Genomic DNA, 10,683 nt, shown 5'->3' on the forward strand with positions numbered 1-10,683 from the left:
TTTTTATTGTTGTCCTCAAAGACAAGATTGCCTCTGGTGTCAACTAGGAGCTTCACAAAAAATAATTCAGATTGGAACTTAAAAGTTAAGTTAGAGAAGCACTTATCTGCTCAACATAAGGTGTATATAAATGGTGAAATGAGTTATGTTTAGTAATCGCAGCTGTGATTTTGACAGCATCTGTTTTATGTTTTATTTGCATAACATTTTTAAAACCTGCTCAACGTTATGTGATTTTAATAGTTTACCGTTTTTCTTTTATTTCCATTAGAACTCTAGAAAAGAACAAGAAGAAGGGAAAGATATTTTGAGCACAATACTTGACCACCATTATTCTGTGTTAGTGGCCCAAATGCCAGCTGGGGCATCTGTTTTGGATGGACTCAATCGACCAATTTTGCACCATTTGTACCATTAATAATGGATTTAACAGTATGACATTTTTTTTTATAATACGTGATGAAAATTGAAATGCCTTGAACTGTTTAGGGTGTAGCAAAGCAAGCTGTTCATCCCAAGCCCTATTTTTAAAAAAAATAATTTTGTCATTTTAGGCAAATAAAATAATTCTACTTATGCACAATCATGTTCTGGTGTTTGCTGCTTTGCAGGATATACCTTTATGCAAAACCTTTGAGTGGGTCTCGATTAGAAGTTAACAGAATATGCTACGACCGTTACATGTCTAATAGAGTACCAGATTTCTGTGCAACATAGCTTGTTGCAAGTTACCTATAACTCAATTGAGCCTATTTCGACATTTTCTTTGCTGAAAATGATATATGCTTACAATGTACCTCAGACTTTTTATAGCGCCCTCTTTTACTTCATTTTAAAGTATTCTGTAAACATATTCTGTTGTCATGTAAAATTTTAGCCTGAAAAGTGTCTGTACTAAATGAGTTCTGTAACACCCATTAACTGTGTTATAGCCCATCTGTTGTCTGCTAAAATAAAAAAATAGCTTCTCTTACGTAAACCGATCACAACGCATGTTTTAGTTGCCTCTTTTTCTGTGCTTTGTGACACACATAATATGGATGCATTGATGAGGCTTTTTCCATAATGTCCTCAATCTAAAACTGGTATTGCACATGTTCAGCCAGGACTGTCCTTAGCAAAGCAAAATTTAACTGAATTCATGTATTGCTGTTCTGTTTTTTTTCTTTGTTTTGTAAAATATCACACATTATAAAACAATGTAAGAGTTACGGAAGATATCCGAATTGTCCTCTTATTTTTTTATTAAAGTGATACCTTGAATATCAGGGTGGACAGAAACAGGCATGCAAATGAATAGTGAGAGGACGCAAGTGAGAAAGGAAGTTGGAGGGTTAGGAAGAGAAAATGTAAGGCTCCTGCATTTAAGAAAAAGAAGAAGAGGGAATGATGAAAAAAATTGTTTAAGAGAAGCTGTGACAAGAGGATAGTGTGATGGCTGTATCCACATCAGCTGTCCCATCCTATCATTAAAAAAAGGATATTTTGAAGGCACTTGTATAACATGCCCTATGACTCAAGGGTTGTTGCACAATATTTGATGTGACTAATCAAGACCTTTAGCTCTGAGGAAGGTATCTGACCCTAAAGGAGCAAAAGTTGAACTTGGAAATATGGTAATGAAAAAGAGAAGTAATGGCTGTTGCTCGGTCTTCCTATTTTGAATCTTGTAATGGGAAGACACCAGTCAAAATATTTTAAGCTCAGGCACACCAAATTTTAATATGGATCTGAGTTTACCAAAGAGAGCACACAAACGTTGATTTGAGGGACATAACCTCACTCAAACTAAGGAACCCATAAGTAGAAAACTGTAAGCAGTGATGAGTAGTACTGTTGGATTCTTCCAAATGTTAGATGGTGGCACCCGTTGATGAAGCATACTGCACTCGGTCAGTATGGTTCATCATCCTATGTAGGTACAGGAATGTATGATAATTCCATTGAACGTTTGGTTTTTCCTTGCAGGGCTGTTGTATTTCTTGCATGTGTATGTCTGTTCATTGAGAGCGTGTAACAGCAGCTTAACTCCTCTCACTCTCGCTCTTTAGTGTGTTAGCTACCTGTGTTGTCCCCATTCTCTTATATGTGAAAGAACCATGTGATGTAGCTCATGTTTCTGCAGACGTTCTCTTGCTTATTCAGTGTTAGGGACGTCTGTGCTTCTGCTGCCATGCTTTGTAATAAACCTTCCACTACACAAGAGACAATGCTTCTTTTAATACATGATATGAATGTATGAGTAAACCCTCAAACACATGAGCAGGGTTTACTTTTGGCTTTACGTGTGAACAAAGCATTTTATTGTACTAGGCTAGATGACTTTGTAAAAATGTAAACCGTAGCTGAAAAGTGGCTTAATACCACACATAACACCGTAGACCAACAATGGCATTGTAGCCAACAACACTTTGTATGCTGGAGCTTTGAGTCCATAACAGCAGGTATGAAGACAAAACTGTAAGCCCCTCTGTGCAACATGCTGTTGGCTGAATAGCCAGGGATGGCAGATGGAAATCTACGAATGGGCACTAGTGCTATACATCAGTGGAAGACCAGATTCCCCAGTATTGGATCTTTCCTCGATTCACATGCTTGAATCATTCCCCGTCGTTGAAGTGGGAGTTCCAAGGTATCTCAAAGCAGTATGTAACATTACCATAGGCTATAATGGCAATGAATAGTCACTGCAATAACGTATGTCCATTTAAAAAAAAAAAAAAAAGACCAAACTTGAGCTATAACCAATCAGGTGATAGCACCCTATATAACACTCCCAAGCAAGGCGAAGTCCCTCAGATTTTCTACCGCGTGTCGTGTGGGAGTCTCCCTAAGCTCTGCTCAGTTCTTCTTCAGTTTTTCCTCAATTTAGATATATCCAAACTTCTCTGCTATATCATCATGTCAGAACTTTCTAAGAAAGGGCTATGTAGACCATGTTGAAATTGTGGTAAGGAAAGGCTGCATTTCGAAGATCCTCATAAAGACTGCATTTATTGTCTGCATCCAGACCACAAGGTGAAGGACTGCAAAATGTGCAGAAAAGTTCCATCTAAAACCCTCAAGGATAGAAGGTTGTTGTGGATGCAAAGGCTGAAAACCAAGACTATTGTTGGTCCTGAGGAGGAAGTCCGTGAGAGTTCCACCACCTCAGAGGAGAAATATAAGAGAGGAATGTTGCACAGGTCACCAGAAGGGCATAAAAAAGCTTTTAAAAAGACACACCATGAGTCTTCCAAAAGCACCTCACAAAAAAGGAAAACACAAATCCGTTCTTTCTGAGGTAAAATCTGACCCTTCATCTACTGCCTTGGCCTTTATAGCCTACGAAATTCTTCTCAGAATCCGGACTATCTACAACGATCACACAGATGACGACCACCCTGTCGATGCTGACCACCTCGTTGACGATAACCTCATTGTCTGACCATCACAACACCGTTGAATGTAAGGCCACCGGCGATGGTACAGTTGACGACACCATTGTCAAATGCAAAAAAAACATCCATGCTACTCCTCATGTCTGATTTGCCACAGTTGATAAGACATTTCCTACAAGATCCTCCTTTACCACCTAGTTAGTGTTTGGATTTGGAAGACCCTGACAACGAAGATGGGCCCTTTGGACCGACTAGTAGTCCATCACAACTCCATGTAAAATATGATGATGGGGAGGAGGAGGAAGAGGCTGCCTATAATGAACAGGCGTATCCCCACAAACAAAACAGTGACAAGCCCAGGTAACATACAACCTGCTCATGAACCCGTGGTTCAACTTCCAGTTGCTTTAGTACAACACTTGCAAGCAATGTTGCAGGACTATCATAAACATTTTACTCCACCCACAGGAGCAACAACCTCGCCTGCACATCCACCCCCTCTGGCCCTGGCCTCTCCACCTCCTATACTGCCTCTTGCACCTAGAATGACACCAGTTTCAAATATTACCATGCCTCCAAGAGACGATCCATCTTCATCTGAAGAAAACAGAGAAGAGGGAGACCTTCAGGACACCCAGTCAGCTGCTAATCAGTGGGACGATTTACCGCACCATCTCCCCCAGCGCCCCATCCTATAGATTATCCACCTGAGGATATCACTGATTTTTAGATGCTGATGGAAAGGGCAGCTACAAGGTTTCAACTTTTAATCACAGTCCAGCAGTCCAACTATTTTCTCTGACTTCAAGGAGCAGTTGAGGAAGACAATGAGGGCAATCCCTCTGATTGATTACATCTGGCAGGAAGGTATAAAGATAATGAAAACACCCTCTATAGTAACTGCAGTTCTTCCTAGAATTGACAAGAGATATAAGACCACTGACGATTCTCTGGCATGTTTGGTAGGATATCTAAAGCCAGACTGTGATAACACAAGCCGTTCCATGCCGGTCGAAGAACACTTGCCACCCATCTGACAAAGAGGGAAGGCACTTTGATAACATGCAAAAGGTTTTCTACCATCACAGATACTACTGTCCGTGCTGCAAATTCTTTGACAATCCTGGGCAAGTATAACCGCCAGATGTGGTCAGACATTGCGCTGTATCTGGATCCTTTACCGGATGACAAAAAAAAAAGAAGCAAGAATTTTTTTATTAGAAGGTGATGGGTGCGCATCTGAAATTATCAATTGCACTGTGAACATAGCTTCCCTTGGCTTTTGCCAGATCGCAGGGTCAGTGGTAGATGCCGCAGGACTGGCATAAAACAGCAGCATTCCACCCTGAAGTACAGGCCAAGATCTTAGACCTGCAGTATGATGGCAATGCATCATTTGGGAAGCACATTAATGTTTTACAAGCAATTAAAGCCGTTCAGGAAATACCTTTCAGGGGAGCCCGCAGACAAGGTGCCTATTCTTTTCATGCCAGATACCAACAATCTCAATCGTAATAGCCCTATCAGCCCTTTTGTTGTACCTATCAGCAGCACCAGCCATATCGAGCACCACCAGCGGCTGCATACTCAAAAGCGCAACCATGATGAAAGCAGCCAACACAGTCAAGAGACACTGTCAGAAAACAGTGATGACACCTTTTTTGCCTGCTGCACCTCCCCCCTAGCACCATGATCTCTGGGAGCATACATTTCTCGTAATTGCCATCAATGGCAGAAAATTACAACGGACAAGTGGGCCCTCAATCTTATCAGGTACGGCCATACTTTGGAGTTCACACAATTCCAATTAATTATCCACCTCAAAGATCACCTCCACCTGCTCAGGAAGGAGGTGCTAGCAATGCTGATGATCAAAGGTGCCATAGAAAAAGTTCCAAACTCTCAGAAAGGAATGGGGTTCTTTACTCGCTTCTTCCTAGTAAGGAAAAAATCTGGAGTTTGGTGTCCTGTTCTGGATCTCAGAAAGCTCAACAAGTACCAGAAAAAATCCTTTTGTATGGTCGCTCTCCAAGTGATATTAACACTCCTCAATCAGGGAGATTATATGGCCAGCCTGGATTTGCAGGACTTATACTTCCACATCCCAGACACCAAAAGTTTCTCCGTTTTAGAGTAGCAGGCCCTCATGAGCAATACAAATTTCCTCCCTTCTAGGGCAGTTCCCCAGATTTTTACCAAAGGTCTCGCTCCAGTAGCAGCACATCTCAGACAAAAAGGCCTGCAAGTTTGTCCATACCTTGACAACTGGCTCCTAAAAACATCATCCCTTCAGCAAATATTGGAAGCTACTGCAACTTGTCTGATTGTTTCAATCTCTGGGACTCACAGTCAAGTACCAAAAGTCTCTCCTTTCGCCCTCAAACAGGATAATTTTCCTAGGAGCAACCCTGGATACGACACAGGACAAAGTCTTCTTGTCCACAGAGAAATAAAGAAGAATTGTTGGCTCACAATCTTCACAAAAGAGAGTTCACTTCTATCCATCGCCTCAAGTCGCTTCTCAACATGTCATCGGCAATTCTTTTTTTGTGCCCTGTACCTGTCTCAGAATGAGACCCTTTGAAGAAGAACTGGACAAGCGACCAGTTTATTTGACAATCTCATTCGGATCACACCAACTATGAAGAAGGTGCTTCCTTAGTGGAAAGCCTCCAAGAATCTCTCATCAGGGCTAACTTTCTTTTCTCTGATTCCCAAATACATAATCACTTATCTGGAGGGCTTGGGGAGCACATCTTCCTGATCTCCAAATCAGTTGGAGATGGAATGTTTCACTGTCCAAGATGCACCTAAACTTCCCGGAGCTGAGAGCAATTTCTCTAGCCCTTCAGTCCTTCCTAACAGGAATACAAGGATCATCTGTATTAATGTGGATGGACAACACCACAAACATGCATTATCTCAACAGATGGGGTGGGGTTTGAAGTCTTGCATTTTGTCTCTGGAAGCTCAAACAATATGGAAATGGGCTCTACTACCTCAGATATCCATGAGAGCATAACATCTGCTAGTTGTAAGCAACAATCAAGTGGACACCTTGAGCACAACCAGTCGATCCTGCTACGAATGGGAGCTCAATCAAACAATTCTCAACACCATATTCCGACAATGGGGAAAACCAAATTTAGATCTCTTCACCTCTCAGGAATATCAAAAATACCAGTTCTACGCAAGCTGGGAACCTCAGAGAGGGTCATGGGGGAATTTGTTTTTGACCAGATGGTCCAGGATCTATGCATATGCTTTCTCTCCATTCCCTCTCATTCCCAGGCTTCTCAGGGAAATGAAAAGGGAACCATGCTGGCTAATCCTCATTGCTCCACAGTGGCCCCAGCAACACTGGTTTACTGAGCTTCTTCCTCTCTCGGAAGCCAAACCCATTCACCTCCCAGCAAAGAAAACACTGTTAACAATGAAAAAAGACCAGGTCTGCACCCCGATCCCACCTCTCTTCAATTGTATGCATGGCTCCTGAATTCAACATATTCAAAGACCTAGACATTTCTCTGGACTGTAGGGCTATACTATCCAAAGCAAGAGCTGAATCCACAAACAAAACATCCATATTGAAATGGAAACCGTTCAGTTCATGATGTGAACAACATAACCTCCATCTGTAGGAAGCATCGTCGGAGCAGATTCTGCTTCACCTGCTTTCTCTTGCTAGATCTATATTACTGTATGCGTTTGTCTAAGTTCACCTCACTGTGATTTCCAGATACAGACGTTCTTCACAATCTTTCTCTCTCTGTTCTACAAGAATAGTCAAACAGTTCATGAAGAGGTTATTCAGAGCTTTTCAACTAGTACGAGTCCCTCCTCCAGAATGGCATCTCAATGTGGTTCTTTCCCAGTTTATGAAACCACCATTCAAACCAATCCACAAGGCAGAACTGAAGTTCCTTTCTTGGAAGGTTGCATTATTGTTGGCTCTCATTCTGATTGAAGAGTCTGCAAAATTCAACCTTTCACAGCACAGGAACCTTTTCTACATTTCTCTGAGGACTATGGACTTCTCAGGATTAATTCTAGATTAATTCCCAAGATTTAATCTCAATGAACCTATCATACTTTATACCTTTTTTTTTTTTTCCCAAACCCCTCTTATCCAGCTGAGAGGTCTTTCCATAATTTATACATTAAAAGAGGTCTTACACTTTATTTGCAACATATTTAACAAATTCGTAGACTGATCAACTGTTAGTCTTTGCTCCATCCAAAGAAGGTGCTTCGGTCACGAAACCAACTATTGCAAAATGGACTTCTGCTACCATCCGGTTTTTGTCATTCAAAAGCTGGCAAACCACTCACTGTTAGGACTAAGGCACACTCCACAAGAGCAGTATTAACCTCAACTGCTCTGTTTGCTGGGGTCCCATTGGAAAGGATTTGCCATGCTACAACATGGAAGAGCACCCACACTTTCATGCACCACTACTGCCTGGAATTGGCACACCGCAGTAATGCAGTTCTGGGGCAGGCGGTGTTACGTCATATCTTCCAATAAGGCATGCCTCTACTCATAGACGTTTTTTATTGCTTTTATATATGAATGCATTTCATTTCATTATATAATACATGATTGCTTTATTATATATGCAGTAAATATACTTTAGGTGTATAGATATATATTAAGTTGTTACTCACTATCCTCACAGCTGTTATTAGATTACTGCAATGTTTAACTATAATTACGGCTTGCCATTCTGATTCAAGCAAGTGAATCTATGAAAGATCCAATAATAGAGAAGAAAACTTACCTGTAAGTACAGTTCTTCAGTATTGGTGCCTCTCATACGTTCACATGCAACCCTCCCCGCCTCCCCTAAGAGGCTTCCCTTATATAGCTAGATATAATTCTTGTCACACTTGTGCTTGAAAATCTGAGGGGCTGAGGCTCTCTTGGGAGTGTTCTACATGGTGCTATTGTCTGATTGGTTATGGCTCAGGTTTGGTCCATTTTTAAAATAAAAGGACATGCATAGGCTATTGCAGTGACTATTCATTACCATTATAGCCTATGGTAATGTCACTTACAACTTTGTTAAGATAACGTGGGACTCAACGATGGGGATTGATTCAAGCGTGTGAATTCATGAAAGATACCAATACTGGAGAACCATAGTTACAGGTAAGTAACTAATTTTCTTATGCAACAAGATTAACAAATGTATGCAGCTGGTAAAGGCAAATTATGCAGCACAACCTAGCACAATCTGTAGCAGAATTATTTCTTTATTTTGTCTTTTTATTAACTATTACATTGTCTATGCAAAGCAGCACCACACTTGAAGCAGCACAAATTTAACACCTGAATACGACAATCAGCAACTTATAGGTGACCTGTTAACCTTTTAAACTATCTGTCACTGCTCAGACTCACGTGTTGCACTTTTTTTGTTTAATACGTTTTGATCCATTTGAGCCTGAAACAAGATTTCTTTTTTGTTGAAATATTCAAACTATGCAACAGTTGTTCCATCATTCGGAAATTGTGACAAATGTTGTGGCAGCAGAAACAAATAATTCTAGCGGCCCTGATTATACATACAGTGCCATTTGGCAGACTTGTGAAATGCAAAGTAAAATTTAGTTACTGACTTTGTCTATTTTTTCTTGAAAGCAATCTAGGGTTAAATAACCCAGTAGGTGCGAAGTCAGAGAAAGCCTTTCGAATACAGATGTCACCATCTCACGCACTAATTATACGCTCATTAACCCTCATTGGATAAACACATGGGTTTACTAAAAATCTATTTACCAGAACACTGCAAGCATCTAAAGCGTCTGAACAGCACTGCGAAAAGAAAAACAATGTGCTGCCCCTCTCTTGCGGAGCACGTGCTGGAGTTTGGTGCGAGTTACGTTTCTAGTTTAGGACAAGTGCAGCACATGCTGCAAGTGCTGCCCCGGGAGGGCTGGCATTGTTCACACTCATTGTGGAAATTATAATATACTTAATGGGCCTGTGAAACCTTTCTTGGCCACACTGGTCCATTAGTTGGGTCTGTCCTGGTTGATCAGGCACGACTCGCAACACAAAAGAAATCACGAGTCCTATGGATGACTTATGTAGCAGCATGTGCTCAACTGTTTCCCTCACATGTCTCTCCACACATGTATGCTTCAGTGGAGCAACAATATGCATGATTCAGAGTATACATGTGTATATACAGATCACTCCACAGCCATAGTGATCAAACAAGATCCTGCGCTATGGGACCACATCTGTGCCCTTAGCACATCATATAACTAACGTTAGCACATACAACTAAGAAATAATTCACACCAGTAGCAGTGCATTGTTCACAATCTTCCTAGGTGCTGCAGGACACGTTTCAGAGATTGCATTGCAAGAAGGCTTCATGTTTGTGGAAAAACATTTCCAGATCTGAATAGTCCTAATGCAAATCATGGCTATCAGTTCAGTTAGTCCAGTATGGTCAGTTCAAACAAGTGTTATCTTAAACTACAAGGATGCACTCTTTTTCTAAATACGCGCACAGTACTAGAAAAATGTCCTACTGCCACAGTGATCTACACTGCACCCTGAACATGTACGCAGCAGCAGCAGTGCACAATGTGTGTTAGCACATACACTTCAGGCACACAATAAGAACAACACAGGCAAGAGTAGTTCAGGAGTCTCTGGTGCAACAGGTACATTAAAGGCAGCATCACAAAATTCCCTTGGAGTAGGTGCACTGAATGAAGCAGCAGAGTGCTTAATTTGTTAAATAAAAAAGTGCCAGGGCCCTTGTCAGGAGGCTACTACACCTTGCACCACCCATTGCCCAACCAGGGCTGCCAATGACAGTATCAGCATCACTCCTCACCATTTCACTCCTACAAGTATGATAATTCTGACTATTCCAGGCCCCCAAAGCAATAAGAATGGCTTAGGTGGCAGGTATTAGTCATTTTTAATGTATATTGACTTGATAAACAACTGCTGTCTCCTCTCTAAATTAGATAAACAGCGCCACCATGTGGCAGACTGTCATAAGTGCCAGTGTTGACAATTAAGTGCTGTGCCGAGCACCAGTAATCACAAGCTCAAATTAAGCACTGAAGTAGCAATGCACGGCTGTACAAATATCCTTAACACACACAGAACAGTTAATTAATGGGGCTCACACTACAAGCTACACATGCACAAGAACGGAACATGTGCAGCAAAGCCAACAGCAGCGCAATTTTCCTTTGCAGAAATGTGAGAGCCCAACTGCAGCAGTCTTTAATTTACACTCATCAGTAGTGAAGGCTTGCATCAGACTAATAG

General features: G+C 41.3%; 1 protein-coding gene across 2 annotated transcripts in view; it reads left to right on the plus strand.

The window, feature by feature from the left end:
* SEPTIN7 (septin 7) overlaps positions 1-1,220 on the plus strand; it is a 434,274-nt gene extending 433,054 nt beyond the window's left edge. For both annotated transcript variants that reach the window (XM_069215511.1, XM_069215520.1), the window contains one exon: positions 272-1,220. In XM_069215511.1, the coding sequence (XP_069071612.1) occupies positions 272-311 (40 nt within the window). In that variant the 3' untranslated portion in view covers positions 312-1,220. The remainder of the gene's footprint in view (positions 1-271) is intronic.
* Positions 1,221-10,683: the final 9,463 nt, after the last annotated feature.

This window comes from Pleurodeles waltl, chromosome 2_1, assembly GCF_031143425.1.
Source record: "Pleurodeles waltl isolate 20211129_DDA chromosome 2_1, aPleWal1.hap1.20221129, whole genome shotgun sequence".
Lineage (NCBI taxonomy): Eukaryota > Metazoa > Chordata > Amphibia > Caudata > Salamandridae > Pleurodeles > Pleurodeles waltl.